Below are 16,942 nucleotides of genomic sequence, written 5' to 3'. Positions count from 1 at the left end.
TATGGATGGGAAAAAATTATTAAAATTTTTTTTTTTTAATTGTGTATCCATTATCGAATCAAAATCAAACAAAAAAATTTTTGCCAATTGTTTTTCAACGTCAAAACGTAGAAAATAAATTTTACCGCTATTCTGGTGAAGTGCGTACTACAAAACAGCTTTTATAAACACAGAATTTTTTTGTTTTAAAAATGAAATTGTACTAGAAATGAAAAACCATTAATCTTGTCTCTACTAACAAATAATGGACTTCAAGTCTAAGAAATTCTCGCATGAGAAATAGTAACTTGATGTAAGTTTTTGAACATACGCCATTGCTAAGAACTTTTTGTGTTGAAGAAAAACTAATAAATAAAATAAACACAAAAAAGACAAAAAACACAAAAAATTAAGCAAACAATTGCTGTTGTCAACAAGGATATGAACACCACAAAATATTCCGAAACAGGAATATGGTCAAAAAACAAAGAAAAACAAAGAAAAATGTACTAAGAGAACAAAAAAAAAAAAAACCCCACAAATGGTGACAACACAAAAATATTGAACCCAAAATAATTCAGCACAACAGTTGAAACGAGACAAAAACACGACAAAACGAAAAGACAAACAAACACAATAGTTTTTCTTCAACAGGAAAAGTTCTTAGCAATGGCGTATGTCCAAAAACATACATCAAGTCATGCACTCCCATTGCACAAATCTTTTAAAGATAACATGAGAAATGGTATCCCGCACCAGTGGATGAAACGGCGGGGACAGAAACATCAGACCGCACCATGCGAGAGTGTCCATCGCGAGTGGTCGGGAGAACTGACCGGCGAGCGCGGAGGGGCTGCGCCCCCACAGCAGGGCCGGGTCGGGCCTGGGCAGCTCGCTGGGGTGCGGGGCCACTACCTGGGGCACCGCGGGGGCCGCGGGGTCGGGGTCGGGGGGGCTGGGCGGCAGCAGGAAGCTGCCCGGCGACAGGAGCTCCGCCTCCCCCGACAGGCTGGCCGGCAGCTCCACCTGTCGCAAACACGCCCTCCGCTGCAGGCCCACTGGGGCAGGGTTGCTGACGTCGGGAAGATAAATTTAAAGTATGCCTAGAGACATTCCATGTATTCTGGTTGGTACGCCTGAAAACAAAAAAAGGCTAGTGCTTGCTTGGTACTTTGAGAACTATGTAGGAAATAACACACCGGGTTAATGCAACACATGTGCTCGTGTGATTATGAGTTGTCTGTGCATATATTAAAGAAATCAACAGCTAACTAGGGGCTGGAAAGTCTAGCATATGTTACTTCATGAACCACCACCCTACGTCGTGAAATTAGAATTTCAGGTGAAAAATATGTAAAACGTAACATTTACGGTTTAAATATTTGGAAACTTAAGTATTCACATATTCAAATAACCCTTTAGTTAATTTTTGTACAAAAAAAACTTTTTAACGTCCGCTTTAATGAAATCCACAAAAAGTATTTAACTAAAAAATAAATTGGCACTGCACTACGCTAACAAAACATTAAGTGTCCAGTTCGTAACTCATTGGATAACGCAAAAAAAAAAAAAATTAATTGGGCTGGGTTGTATTTTTAAGTTGAATCAATGTTGCCAAGCACGGGCCCAAAAACTGAATAACTGTCAAAATACCTATATGTGGCAGTTGTTTAATTTTACGAACGATAACTTTTAACATAAAGACTAACAGAGTAGAGAACTATGCCGATTCACTAAAGTAATTATTTTTGCACAACAAAATTTAATATTGGTATGAGTTATAATTTTTAGCATCTTTAAATTTTGTGATCAACATATTCAAGGCCGATTTGTCTTCAGAAAAAAATATGCCAAGTTGAAAACGTACCCAAATCTTAACATTTACCAGCCATTACTTTACACTAAAAATGCTAATGTACACCCAACACTCAGTTAACACTGACGCAGCATTAGAGTCTAGTGCTACTCACTTTGATGGAATGATTAAATGGCGAAGTAGTAGGCGGGCTCCATAACTTTGAAGGGCTGGACATTGGACTGTCCACATCTTGATACGGAACCTGAGGATACACGTTCGGAAAACATCAAGACGAAACAATACCATTTCCCATTTGATGTAATGATGATCAAATTGAAAGTTGTCTCTACATAGTCTTTTCTAAGCCTAATACACATTATTTAGAGGAACATTTATTTGATTGATTGTTTTGTGTGTTTTTCTTATGGACATTTTTTATTGCTTAGAAATCAATCAACTATAGTAAAAAAAAAAAAAACTAGGCTTGTGAGAATATTTGGATATGAATAATAATAATATGTACCAACACTTCGAAATAACGAATATTCATTTGCGTACAAACATTTGATACAACACACTTGCGTAAGTCACTGTTGAGTCATTTGTGCAATATAAATAGCCCCACCCCCCCTTTATGTTTTATTTGGACTTCATAATAAAAAAAAATGAATAAGCCAAGTTTTAAACATGCAACAAGCATTCAAAGTTTTTTCCTTGATCTTACTGTCTTGCTAAACAGCAACAGAAAAATCGCTTAAACAATTCAAAACACAGCATATTTATCAACTCAAACTTTAAAACAGATTATTATCATCATCTGAATTAATATTGTCATACACAACAGAAGAGGGGGGGGGGGGGGGGGGGGGTGGTGGTTTTATAACACACTCAAGAACAAAAAACACACAAATTGCAATGGCAATTAAAAGAAGTCGTAAATAACTAGGGTTACGTAACTAAATATCAGCTCATTTTATCACTAATTTTGGAATACAAAAATTAAAATAATAATAATAAAAATTGAAGTTTTTTTGTGAAATTGATTTGCATGGATTTCACAGTATTTTAGAGTTTGCAAATTTTTTTTTTATCAACATGTAGCAGGTTCTGGAAAATAAGGCAAATAGGAACTGAAATGAAGGTTGTTTGGTTGGTTAGGTTGGCTGCTTTAACAAAAGACATTTTTCTTATTCCACAATTTAAATATTTGAACAAATATTTTTCATACATATAATTATTGTAGCTGTCTTAAACTAGCAACCTTTTATTTTAGTATTATTTGTCCAATTTTCCAGAAGCTGTTACATTTTTGCAGTAGGATTCTAATTCCCATTCTTAATATTGGGATTTGATATTCTTATCCGATTTCAGAGTAGAAAACTGACGTTAGAACAGAACAAATAAACTAAATTTTATGGCTTTTATTTTTAAGTCAGTTAGGAGATTTTAGTATGATTTTTTTTATTCTCAAACATGGTCTTTATTCATAAAAATAGATTATTAAATAAGAAACTAAATATTTCTTTTAAATGTTTCACTAAAAATATCTAATTTTGATCGACACATGATGCACTTATACAGTAAAATCTTTACAAACAAGTATTTCGAGAACAGAACTACTCAAAAAATAATAACACAATCCAATTTTTGTGGGTTTCAAATAGGTGACAGAATCAATCATGTAAAATGCAATGCTTATAAAGATGAAAGATCAAGCAATGCAACATTAATTTTTTTCCAATTCATTAAATATTTTCTGTTACATATCCATGCTTAATTGTGAATTAACATGCACTTGGGTGTTGTGTGTGCCAGTTGTTGTATCGGTTTATTCACTAGTCTCCTGTTCCTGCTAGCAAATAATCCCACAATCCCGCTTCCCTCGGATGTTCTCACTAGGGAGACCCCGCGACGAAGAACGAAACGGAACGAGATCAGCCAATCGCTTCGATTGATCACGGAGCCGGTCGGACGGAGGAGCTCTCGCGAGGAGCGCTCGACTCCAGACGACGCCCGGCTCTCAGACTCAGCCTTTCGTGTTGTCATCACTTCTCGACCGGAACCAGCACATTCCCCACTCGCCCTGCTTTAACTGAACCGACAAGTACAACCTGGAAACACACAACCTTGTTTCCTGGTGAAGGAAGAGTTGTTTCAGAACCTGGTGAAGTTCGAAGATCGAAGCATATCCGGTTAAGAGATACTTCTCGCGGCCAAGAAGAGGTTTCGTAATATCTCCTGTTGCGCAACTAGGTATAGGTGGTGTTTAGAAGATAATTTAACAATGAGATGTTGGCGACACTGACCATAAGGATACTGTTACCGGGTGCCATTGTGATTGACCAAATCTTTTTTTTGTTAATAAAATGAGTACGTTTGTGCCGTCAACTACAACGAGAACACGAACAATGGGTATGCCGTGCATGCAATTCGTGTTCTGGACCATAGGACAAGGTGCGGTGACTTGTGGGTTTGGGACAGTTTCGTGCAGTTATCTCTCGCAATTACTTTGCGTGGTCCTCCTGTGGAACGTGGTTGTAACAACAAAAGGAACCACGCAATGAGATGGTGAACATCTCCTGCAACACTTAAGACAACCAACACTCAGCTGGTTACAAGAGGAAAGAGACGACACTTGCCTGAGGTAGTTGTGAGACACGGGCGCACTCGCCGTCAGCTTTACGCTCGCACCCAGCGTCTTTAGCTTCTGGAAAACAAAACCAGCAAAGAATCAATAAGGATACAAAACCTATAGCGTGCGAAAAAAATTGCATCATAGTCCATCTCTCTGGGGAAATGAATAGATAGGAAGGGCGGGGGAAGCACACACGCAGTTAATTTTCAAAGAACCTAAATTTGTAATTTAGCACATCCACTAAAACTATGCAGGTTTAAAGAAAGGTGTAGGGACAATTGTTAAAATATGCAGATTTAGACCCTAAAACTATGCAGGTTTAAAGAAAGGTGCAGAGACAATTGCTAAAATATGCAGATTTAAACCCTCATAATGTTTCCACACCTGGGCTTCGAACATTTCATTCAGATTCGATAATCTTTACTAAAATGCTTACATTTTATGTATTTATATTAAAAATATTAATCTATTCATATACTCGGATGAAAAAAATTTGCACGTGGAGTCCACGTGCAACAGAAATGAAACTTCTTGCCGGATGCCTTGGCCATCGACGTAGTACCAAGGGGGAACAGGGACGCGGAAAACGGACGGGTTTGCGTCGTCACGTACGGGACACGTCGTCGTCGGGCGTTCCTGGCGGCCGCGGGCCTCCCTGATTGGCCGGCTCGAGGCCCCGCGCCTCCGGGTCCCCGCACGCTTCCAGCAGCGACATCTGCGGCGGCAGGGGGAAGCCAGCCTCTGCGACACACACACAGACACGAACGTGCATGCGAGACCTTGCGTTAATGTTAGGACAGAGCCAATCCAATTACCCAGACGCAATCACAGGGAAAATTTTTTTTATACATGGCGAATTGCGATGAAACAAAAATAACACTGAAAAGCACGAAGAAAAACCGCTTAACAAAGAAATGCAGTACACCACGTAGCACCGAAAAATTGTGGAATTACTAGGGTTTCAATATGTGAAATATTAGCTCACTCAATCACTAATCTGGGAATACAGCATTTTAACAATAGATTCATGTTTTCCATGAAATTTTTTATAAATCAAGTCGGAGAAGCAGGTTTCAGAAAATAAGGCAAAAAGAAATTGAAATGAAATGGTTGGCTGGTTGGATGGTTAGTTTAAGATAGGTTAGGTTAAGTTAGGTTAGCTGCATAATTTAAAAAAAAACTTTACCAAATAATTATTGTAGCTGATTTAACTTCAACCTTCCACTCAAGTATCATTTGTCTAATGTTTCTGTTCAGAATGTATATTAGTGTGTGTAATTTTGTGTTAGTAACATTGATTAGACCTCAACGTAAACAGTGCTTCTGAGAAGTCTCTGAATACTTCAAATTTGTATTTCCCGCGCTGCTGTGTAGTGGCAACCATTATTCAGCATCCTCTGCCAATAGTTGGCAGCCCTGGACATCCAGCCGGAAGTCGGATATTTTTTCATCATGGCGGTGAGTAGTACTATGGTGTAGCCTCCCGCTGAATTGTTGTATTATAATGGCATCTATAATCGTTTTCGTATACAGTTCACTCAGTCATCGCGCTATAACAGTTTCTTTAATTGTAGGATTCAAATTCGATATTGGCGTGCAATTCGAACTAGGGAACCGGCATTCACACAGGAGGGCACTCACGGGCCAGGTTCCTGTTGAGGACGATGTCGCGCGAGGCGCGGGAGGACCCGCGCAGCAGCACGGTCTCCGGGATGGCGCGCAGGTGGGCCTCCGTGCTGGGGTAGCCGTGCACGGGCGCCTTGTAGGTGACCCCGAACACCCGCAGGTACATGAAGTCGAAGGAGAGCAGCTTGAGGCAGCCGCCGCACTCCATCAGCAGGCGGTACACCCGGCTCGCAAACTGCTGTAGCGGCGTCAGCTCCAGGAGCACCTCGCCCCCCTGCTCCACCACCTGCCCGGGCGCACACACGCACGCAATCACCGTCTGTCACCTGCCCGGGCGCACACACACACGCTGTCTGTCACCTGTGTGAGCGCACACGCGCGCTCTGTCACCTGTGTGAGCGCACACGCGCGCTGTCACCTGCGTGAGCTCACACATGCTGTCTACCACCTGCTTGCACGCACATACACACACACAGACACACACCGTCTCTTACCACCTGCGTGAGCGCACACACACACACACACACACCGCCTCAAGTCACCTGCGCGACGGCACTTAAAACTTGCACAAAGTGCTAACCTTAAGAGTCCCAATACATATTATGCTGGAATTTTAACTCTACCTAAGGCATCCCTTGTTTGAAAAGATTTTATTTGTCAGAATAACAATTGCTGCCGATATGACTGAATCCAGTACATCAAACAATGTTTGTGAGAATATATAACTAAAACAATTGAATTCTTTTAAATAAATTTGGTTCCTTTCTGAAATTCTATTGAAAAATTTAAACAGACAAAAATTATTTATTTTAAATTTGTTATTGAAAATTTGGACCAACATTTTTTTTTAATGTTGTCTTATGTTGCACCTACAGAAAAAATTTTTTAAGTACAGATCATGTTAGGATTATTTTTCCTCTTGTCAAGTCAGTCAGGATCAACGCTGCTTGTAATCACAGCCAGCGCAGAGAGAGGGAATCCAGTGGACTCTACCCCCAACGGGCCGGTTAATAGTTTCTCGGATATCATCACGCTTGACAAATATGGAAGTAACACCGATTTATATATATATGTGTGTGTACACTAAAAAATTTATTTTTATTTAAAATATTGTTGAAAACTTATTGGAAGTAAATCAAGACTGCAAGGGGTGGAAAAGGGTACAAAGACAAAATATTACTTTTTTTTTAAAATAGATATGCTATCAAATCCCTTACAGTTTATTGTAAAACTCGTTGGATTGGCCGTGAGTGTCGAGACGTCAGAGCTCTTTTCCGCTGGCCTCCACGTTCACCAGACGTGACGCGGAGAGATTTTCGTGCCTACGTTACGCTGCTACCCAGTGAATTGCCACAGCAATTGATAAAAGACTACCATTGCTTCCATAGCTCAGGACGTAATAACCAAAGTGTGGGCAGAATTAAGACATTAGGTTGGATGTGCCGTATAACCAGAGGTGCAGATATTAAAAATTTGTTAACGTTTGTTAAGGAAAACCGGGTTAGTTTACCTTCGCTTTGACATATGATTTGTCGTGAATGGTCTGAATTAAAAACGGGACATTCTGTCACGGACAGCCCGTACTACGGAATGCGGACCCACCTGGACCACGCCGGCCAGGTCCCCCCTGGCCTGGTCCATGTCCCAGGCCTGCTTGTAGACGCGCCAGAAGGCCTTGAGGAAGTCGCGGGCGGCCATGCGGCAGTCGGGCTGCCCCATGAGCACCCTCCGGGCTCGCAGGGCCAGCAGGCTGCAGTCGGACCGGTCCACCAGTGCCACCACGCGGTCGGGGCTTCCCGGGACCACCTGCGGGGCGACGACGGCCGGTCACAGCGGTGCCGAGTGCAAGGCACTCGCGTCACAAATTACTTAAGGTGGGTCAATTCCACATTCTATCGAATCCGAATCTTGGACAGTACCTCGAATCGGAATCTTAAACAGTACCTCGAATATAACCTTAGAATCGGAATCTTAGTGAGTACCTCGAATATAACCTTAGAATCGGAATCTTGGATAGTACCTCGAATATAACCTTAGAATCGGAATCTTGGAGAGTACCTCGAATATAACCTTAGAATCAGAATCTTAGACAGTACCTCGAATATAACCTTAGAATCGGAATCTTATATAGTACCTCGAATTAACCCTCAAGGGTCCAAAATAAAATAACGTTATGAAAAAATTGCAAGTATTAACCATGGTGTTAAAACATTCAACCCATTTAAATATTTCATTCCTTGACTAAGTTTCTTGAATCAATACATATTATAATAATTTTTTATAATTAAATGTTAAAAAGGAATGGTAACGGGACAGGTATAAAGAACAAAAATTGACATAGTAAACTTCAGAGGTTGATGTTTAATTTTTTAAATTTATTTTACCCTAATGCTTTGAATACTAAGAATTTGATGGTATTTGATGATTTAATTGATCCATACACACAAATTACATCTTATGCATACAATTCCACTGCTAAAAAATGTGATGAAGTTTATGCAAGATATCAAGACTTAACAATAAATATATTTCCTTTAATGCAAGACTACGAAACAGAATACTGACATCACACAATCCATATCAGCTTTAATTTTTGTTTTTATCAAATGCCCATATTACTAGACTCAAATATTATTCTCTTAATGAAAAACGAAAATGCAGGCCTTGTCTTCCCTTTGGGTAAATATGGTAATTACCACCACTTCTACACAGTAACTAAACAACCCTTTGATCAAGTAATTTAAAAATTTTTGAAAGTCCGCATACAACTAAGTAATTAGAAAACTAAAATAATTTTTCGGTTTTATTTTAATGTTAACTACTTCATAAAAAATTACCCTCCTACTACAAAGACATATGAGTAATGTTTATCAACAAAATGCTGGGTTTGAGAAGTCATTAAGTTTTTATCAGTGACAGGTGAAATCTCAATTTTTCTTGAATCAAAAACAATCTGAATCCCACAGAGCACCTGAAATCCACCCAATTTACATCTCGAGGGTTCAAAATAATACACAAGATATTAAATATATTAACTATGGTATAGAAACATTCAACACTTTAAATGTTTGTTTCAAAAACTAAGTTATATAAATATAAATATATAGAACACAATAGCACATGACACTGCCAGTGGGAACAATGTGTGCACGCCCACAGGTGAGTGTTGACGTGTGAACACGACCCGAAGGTTCTAGTTAGAGGCACGGAAATCTCTTTTGGCCACAATGTAAACTCCAATCTACGAATGCGAGTCAGTCAACAGCCAGCCAGCAGGACAGTGACCGAATAACGCACCCAATAGAAGGGGGAGGTTCTACAGTTAGAAGCCAGCCAATAAGAATGCAACTTTTTTAAGTAGAATGTACACAGGACACCAAACGAATACCCACGCGAAAATTCCCGGGCCTCTAGGTTTCAGCCGTGACGATTTATTTATTTTTGTAATTGATCGCAGTGTGCCTGGGGATCGGCTACTTTAAATGTTTGTTTCAAAAACTAAGTTATATAAGTATAAATGTATACAGCACGATGGCACACGAGACTGCCAGTGGGAACAATGTGTGGCGCGACCACAGGTTGGGTATCGACGTGGTCCGAGGACAGGGGCCTCACCTCCAGCACGCCCGGGAAGCGCTCCAAGAGCTGGCGCAGGCCCGCGCACCCGTACGCCTCCGGCCGCAGAGCGTGCCCGTACAGGCGCAGGTACGCCGGCGGCAGCTGAGGCAGCGGCAGGGACGCGCCGGGAGACGCGCGCACGAGCGTCGCCAGCTGCTCCTGCAGCACCTTGAGGCCCTGGCCGAGCGTCAGGCACACGCGCCGCTCGCCGTCCGAGCGGCCGTCCTCCACCTATCGCCCGCCCGCATCAGTCAGTCACACGCCTTTCCACACACACCCCCGCCGACACGTGGGGGCGGTCCGATCCTCAGATCCCCACGAACCTCTAATGTTCACAGGAGTTTGTCACAAGAGGTAAATAATTCAAAGAAAAATTTGAAGAAAAAATTTGGAAGTTAACCCACTTGCATCCACTCACTTTTAATGTTAGACATACCATGGAATCCATAAACTTTTTTCAATTATTACTATTATTAAAGTTATTTCCTATTTAAATTGTATTTTTATTCTTTAAATAAAATTAAAAAAAAAAAAAATAGTTTAAGTTTCACGATAATATACATTTGTTATATAACAATACTAGCTACTCTGAGGGGTTGTTTTCATTCTAAAGGGATTTTTTTTCAAGTTTTTCGGGCAGATTAGCCATTTTGCGCACCAGTACACCTACAGTGTTATCGGCCAGAAAAACAGCTGCGTACTAGTACGCTTGTAGATGCAAATGGGTTAAACAATGACAATTTTTAAGTCCTACCAAAAACACTAGCATTCAAGCCAGACATAACAATCTAGGAGCCGAAGATAAATTAACACACACTTTTAAAAATTTACTGTAAAAAAAAAACTGATACTTCTGTAGGAACTTGGTAAAATACGAAGAATTAAGGAGTTAACTTGCTTAAAATAAAATAATTTGTTCGGTTTCTTTGCCCATGTCGCTTCTTGTAATGCATTGAATTTAATATAGTGAAAGATTAAGATTTGTTTTCGAGTTGAGTTTTGATTAAATACGTATCCTGAACGATTTCAAGATTTTTTTTTTGTGGCATTTAAGTCGGTTTATAGTGTATTAAACTTTCATTCGGTTTTTATATGATGTATTGGTAAGCTTCTCAGTGTCATTTTGGCTTTATGCAATTCCCCATATAATGTCATCCCTGTTTGGTACTTAGCGTGAACTCTTGTATATAAAACTGTGTTGCAAGTTAACTTTGTGGCACTTGCATCGGGCCAAGTGATAAGACACAGTTTAAATCACCCGCCCCACAGCTTTTCACAGTTGGCACCATGTTGGAACACTGCAAAGGGTTGGCGTCCATAAACCGTGAGAGTGGCATCCCTGCCGTGAGAAAAAATAAAGTCTTCGTTTTCATCAGCATGATGGCGGTAGTTATCTTTGAAAGATTTGTGCAATGGGAGTGCATGACTTGATGTAAGTTTTTGGACACACGCCATTGCTAAGAACTTTTTCTGTTGAAGAAAAACTAAAAAATAAATAAATAAATAAATAAAAATACCCAAAACAGAAAAAAAAAAACAAAATTAAGCAAAAAATTGGTGTTGTCAACAATGATATAAACACCACAAAATATTCCGTAACAGGAATATGGTCAACAAACAAAGAAAAACAAAGAAAAATGTACTAATGAACTGTGTTTTTTTTGTCCTCTTAGTACATATTTTCTTTGATTTTCTTTGTTTGTTGACCACATTCCTGTTACAGAATATTTTGTGGTGTTTATATCCTTGTTGACAACAGCAATTTTATTTTGCTTAATTTTGTGTTTTTTTGTCTGTTTTGGGTATTTTTATTTATTTATTTCTTTATTTTTTAGTTTTTCTTCAACAGGAAAAGTTCTTAGCAATGGCGTAAGTCCAAAAACTTACATGAAGTCATGATGGCAGTAGGTCGCAATGGTGCGGGCTGATGCTATCATGTAATTTATTTCGCGTCGTCGGGTTAAAACTATCTCGATACAGTCCACACGTGTGTCGTCATTAACAATCCCTATTCATCCGCCCCTTGGGAGTACTCTTAAACGCCTCCTGCGAGCAATGCGTACCCGGACGACGTCCGAGATGGCCTCGAACAGCTCGATGAGCTTAACGAAGCCGTAGTCGGCGAGGCGGCACTGGTGGCCGAAGTGCTGGTGGTAGGCGGGGATGAACTTGCTGAACAGCATGCTGCACTGCGGGGCGTGCCTGAGCAGCTCCACCACCTGCGGGCACGGCCACGGCACGGACCCAGTCACACCTCGCCTCTTCCCCCGCCGAGACGCGCATCAACCGAGCACGTCCAGACCGTGTGTTACTGTGCGCAACTTCGTGTTGGAAACACTGATTAAGACCTCAACGTAATCAGTGCTTCCGAGAAGCCTCCGAGTACTTCAAGTTGTATTTCCCCACGCTGCCGTGTAGTGGCAACCATTATTCATCATCCTCTGCCGATAGTTGGCAGACCTGAACTCCCAGCCGGAAGCCAGTCGTATTTTTCGTCATGGCGGTGAGTAAGTACATACTATTGTGTAGCCACACTGTTAAATTGTTGTATTATAATGGCATCTATAATCATTATCGTATACAGTCCACTCAGTCATCGCGCTATAACAGAACAATTTATACTTCCTCATAACATATTCGTATTAAAAACCAACACACACAGTTATGTACATACTCAAGTCACATACTGCAATATTAAAATTTCATTTTTATACCAAAAAGTGAAAAACTCTCGTAAGGTCCGTACTACATGTTAATTTATATGAACTACAACCAATATTAAATCCCGTAGATGTTGGGAGGGGGAGAAAGAAGTAGTAAAAAGAAACCACTAATCATCATCGTCAGTCATAATCTGGTCACTGTTATAATCGGAACTGCTATAATCGCAGTCATTATTACCATTGTCAACGACATTGGCTTCATCACGTTTTTTTATGTTCACCATTAGCAGTACCAACACCAAGGTTACTCGTTACATTCAATTTAACCAAAGAGCTGTCCCGGACCCGCAAAAGCCAAACAGAGCCAGTGCCGCGGCTATTCTGGGTGAAGCAGCCCGGCAGGTTATGTACGACAAGCTAAAAATCGGACAAAACCACAAACAGTTTGCCCGAAGAACACTTGTCGATGTAAATACTGGATACAGTGAAACTATTTCGAGAACACTACATTAAACCATTTTTTCCTGATTTATAAAATACAACTTTTGAGATAAAATACTCGTTAACAGGAGATATACACAATATACAGTAAATTAAAAAAAAAACATTAATAGGATTTGAGAAAAACACTATACTAAGGTATGAAAGTTTGATTTTCTAGCAAAAGCGAAAGAATAAAATACAATACAGTAGAATCCCGCTGATGCGACCCCTCACGGTTCCCGGAAAAACGGACTTATAAACGGAATGGTTGCAATAGAGAATTCGGGCCAATTATATCCAAATACATACTCGCGCTAAATGAATTCGCGTCATCGAGTTCGGCTATGCTAGCCGGCTGGTGGTTATTTTCGTTCGAAACGTGGCGAAGGAACTTGTGTGGATCAGGTAGAAAACATTTGGCTATAAACGAAAGAAATAAGAACAATGCTATCCTGAAATGCTGTCACATGTTTTTGGAGTAGATAATCACAGCGACAGACCGACAGGATGCACTCCTGCCCTTGCCGTCAGCGATGTATATTTTGACAGCTCAAACAATTATCTTTTCCACGTCCCTTCGCAGCGTAAAAAAAAAAGAAGAAAAAACACGCTGAAAGTTTTTCACGCAGAAGTTTGAAATGTTAGTTGAAAAGGAGGTGGGGGAGGGAGGGGTGTTTTTTTACATGGTTTGTGGCTCTGGGAGGGATGAGCCTTGAAGAATTAGCAGGGGATGGGAGAGGCAAGCGTCACGTCACGTATATGACGTCAAGCCGCCGGGCGGTTAAGATAACATGACAGCTGAGACTGCTTTTCCTGCGATAGTGGACGCGCCGAGCTCGGCTAGACACTGCCGCGTGGACAGTCTAGAGGGGTGGTATCTATTTGTAGCCGTCTTTTGTATGCCTGCCTGCTTACAGTACAGCTCCCGCCAAGATAAACTTGAACACATAGCGCCCAACGTAGTGTAACAGACTTGTTTTTCAGCCGATTTTACTCAAATTTTTGACTTTCTCTGCTTAAATTTTTCACGGTTTCTCAAAAAACGGTCGTATAAACGGAATGGACGCATCAGAGGGGGGTCGCATCGGCGGGATTCTACTGTAATGTTTAGTTCTTATTTCAACAAATATTTGTGCGATAAAACCCCTGTTACAACCTCTCACGGGTCTCGGGAATAGGGGCGAGCTCACCTCCGCGGCAAAGCAGCGGGTCCGCTCCGCCTCCTCCGGGGTCTGGTCCCTCTTGGGCATGGAGACGACGACCTCGCCGCCCAAGGACACGCACACGGTGCTCTCGGGCAGGTCCCCCAGCAGGTCCTCGACGTCGCACACCCCGTAGTCGCACACGTTCCACTCACGGCCGACGGCGCGCTGGTAGGCCGCCGGCAGCTCCGCCAGCGTCACCTGCTTCGCCGGGCTGCACTTGAGCATACGCGCCATGTCGGCCGCGAAGCGGCGCAGCTGGGCGCGGTGCGCCAGCGTGACAACGCGCCGGCTGCCTTCCCCCATCACCTGCACCGCAACGTCACACGCCGTGCACAAGTGTAGCCTCGGGCCTCCGGGCGTAGCTGGATTCCTTAACGCCCCCGCCCACCCGGGCACACACGCGGTACGCAGAGCTTCAGGAAAAACAACGCGATTTCAAAACTACTCAAGATATCCTAGCGGGGTATGTTTACGAAAAGCATTTAAGAATTCGCCGAGGCCCGAAAAGTACTTTCGATTTTGGATCATGTTTTTAAAACTGTGTTTCTAGAAGATTTAAAATGGCTGAAACGCATGTTTCCAGAGTAATTTTTAGGCGTAAAACAACCAGTACAGATTATTAAAAGCACTTAAGGGACTTGCATTACACCTTCATCTTCATTTATCGGCCAATTAATGTTGCAGTCACCGCTCAAATTTCACGGTTATCCTGTGACGACGAGAAGACTACGCGCCAATTCGGAGACTTGCGCTTAGAGGCGACACTGCGGTAGAAATACCATCGAGCGTCGCGCTTATCATCCCGCCTCGCTGACACACATACACCCCTGACGAGGCGGGCCCCATAAACCTCTCCGGAGGGTTCCCTAGCACCATGCGGAGTTGACGTGGTGAGCGACGACCTAGCTCCGGTGCTAGCCTGGACAGCTAGGAGAGGTTTGGATAGGACCTCCGCCTTACCACGGGTTCACCAGGTCCCAGCGTGATAGTGGTAGATCTGTATGCGGCGCCAGCAGTGCCGACAAGGTCAGAGGGCCGAGGACAAAAACAACTAGTCTGGTCAGCTGAGAGAGGCAGGGGGTGAAGGTGGTGTCTAAGCTGGGATGGGTAGCCTCAGCCTCTGACGCTTCAAAATTCAAATACGGCGCCATTTTACTGCCATTAACTAAAGCGATCCTGGTGGCCACCAGGAAAGACTCAGTGGTTCATCTGGTACCGGCATCATCGGACGTCCGGCTATCATTTTTGACTTTCACAACAGTTTCAGTACGAAACATGAAACTTAATCTATTTTTAAAATTTTATTTAAAGAAAAAAAATATATTTAAATAGAAAATAACTTTAATAATAGTAATATATAAAAAAGTTTATGGATTTCATGTTACGTCTAACATTAAAGTGAGTGGATGCAAATGGGTTAATTTCCAAATTTTTTCTTCAAATTTTTCTTTGAATTATTTACCTCTTGTGAATATTAGAGGTGCGTGGGATCTGAGGGTCGGACTGCCCCACGTGTCGGCGGGCGTGTGACTGACTGATGCGGGTGTGTGACTGGCGGGTGACAGGTTCAGTACGCTACTGAACGCGCGGGGAGCGGACGGTGGTTCCGAGAAGAGGGGGGCAACGCACCTGCACTGTCCCCGGGAGGGCCTCCAGCAGGTCCACCAGCTTGGTGAAGCCGTAGTTGGCGACGCGGCACTGCCGCCCGAAGTGGTGGTGGTAGGCGGGGATGAAGCGGTTGAAGGGCAGCTGGCACTGGGGCGACGTCCTGAGCAGGTCCACCAGCTCCCGGCAGAACAGCGACAGCATCGAGGCGAGCGGCGGGCTGGCCGAGCTCCAGTCTGCCGAGTCACATCAGCAGTGCTACCAACTCCCAGGGATCACCCATCAGTAAAGGTGCATGAAAACACCATTTAAAAATTTAATTTATAGCATCTATTATGTGATTTTTTTAGCATTTTATAGCATTTTCCATTTTGTGATTTTTAGCACTTCGTAGCATTTAAAAAATTGTTTACTCGCATTTATTTCTTTTGATTTTGTTGTTGTAAATAATTAAAGCATATGTACAACGCACATAGGTATTAAGTAATGACAGAGTGACTTTCAAAATGGAGTTCGCGGTTTTTGGGGATTTCAGATGCATGTTTTGAAATTACTTATTGAATAAATGTTAAAGTATCGCAAATAATCGCGGTAATTGAAAATTTTTGCATCTATTTAGCATTTATCGCAATTGCGAATTTCATACACCTCTACCCATCAGTATAGACCGGAAAAAATTTGCGGGTTCAATGACCTCCAGGATGGACTCCAATATCCTCTACACGCTCGGGCAAATGCCAACTGTTCATCGGCTGCTGACTTGTGAGTCGTCACGACTGGGTGGCCTGTGATTCGACACTTCTATGAGTGAGGGTCTCTAATTGGCCCTCAGTCCTCCAGATTAATAGTGGACCAATGGCAGAAGCAGCACTAAGGTATAATTATTTGAATTTTAGCATAGCACGTAATGAACCCGCAAATTTTTCAGATCTCTACCCATCAGTAACAAACATTTGGATACAATAAAATATGCAGAATAAAAAGTGTCTACAAATCAAGACACAGTATTGAGCTTATCACTGTAATTAATAATTAACATTTCCACAGGCACTGTTCTGTGACGATAGAAATTAACAATTTCAAACCGAAAAATGGTGAAACACGTTTTAATTGAGAGATTGTATTCCCTGACCTTTTTTTAAGTTTTCCCTAGACTCTGGCAGACTTTGTACGCTTCAATCTGTATGTAACTTTTCGATAAAATGTTTCCTCTGTTTTTTTTATTACTGTGCCTCACCATTATACTGCTGTTTAAAGTATTTAATATTATTGCTGTAATACCAGTTGCTGAACTGTAAAGCAAGCATTATTTTAAGTAAGGAGGGGATAC

The 16,942-nt window shown here is 41.8% G+C and overlaps 1 protein-coding gene across 3 annotated transcripts in view; it reads right to left on the bottom strand.

Annotated features, from left to right (window-relative positions):
* Positions 1-16,942, bottom strand: part of LOC134541302 (meiosis regulator and mRNA stability factor 1) — a 66,920-nt gene that overhangs the window by 12,141 nt on the left and 37,837 nt on the right. For 2 of the 3 annotated variants that reach the window (XM_063384630.1, XM_063384628.1), the window contains 10 exons: positions 15,637-15,848; positions 13,993-14,313; positions 11,720-11,875; positions 9,654-9,887; positions 7,641-7,844; positions 6,054-6,324; positions 5,025-5,153; positions 4,417-4,484; positions 1,950-2,039; positions 816-1,005 (listed from right to left, as the gene is read on the bottom strand). In XM_063384630.1, the coding sequence (XP_063240700.1) occupies positions 816-1,005; positions 1,950-2,039; positions 4,417-4,484; positions 5,025-5,153; positions 6,054-6,324; positions 7,641-7,844; positions 9,654-9,887; positions 11,720-11,875; positions 13,993-14,313; positions 15,637-15,848 (1,875 nt within the window). The remainder of the gene's footprint in view (positions 1-815; positions 1,006-1,949; positions 2,040-4,416; positions 4,485-5,024; positions 5,154-6,053; positions 6,325-7,640; positions 7,845-9,653; positions 9,888-11,719; positions 11,876-13,992; positions 14,314-15,636; positions 15,849-16,942) is intronic. The other variant, XM_063384627.1, reaches the window with a different exon arrangement.

Source organism: Bacillus rossius, chromosome 18 (genome assembly GCF_032445375.1).
Source record: "Bacillus rossius redtenbacheri isolate Brsri chromosome 18, Brsri_v3, whole genome shotgun sequence".
Lineage (NCBI taxonomy): Eukaryota > Metazoa > Arthropoda > Insecta > Phasmatodea > Bacillidae > Bacillus > Bacillus rossius.
The sequence above is the reverse complement of the archived record's forward strand: the minus strand, read 5'-3'. Positions and strand labels throughout refer to the sequence as shown.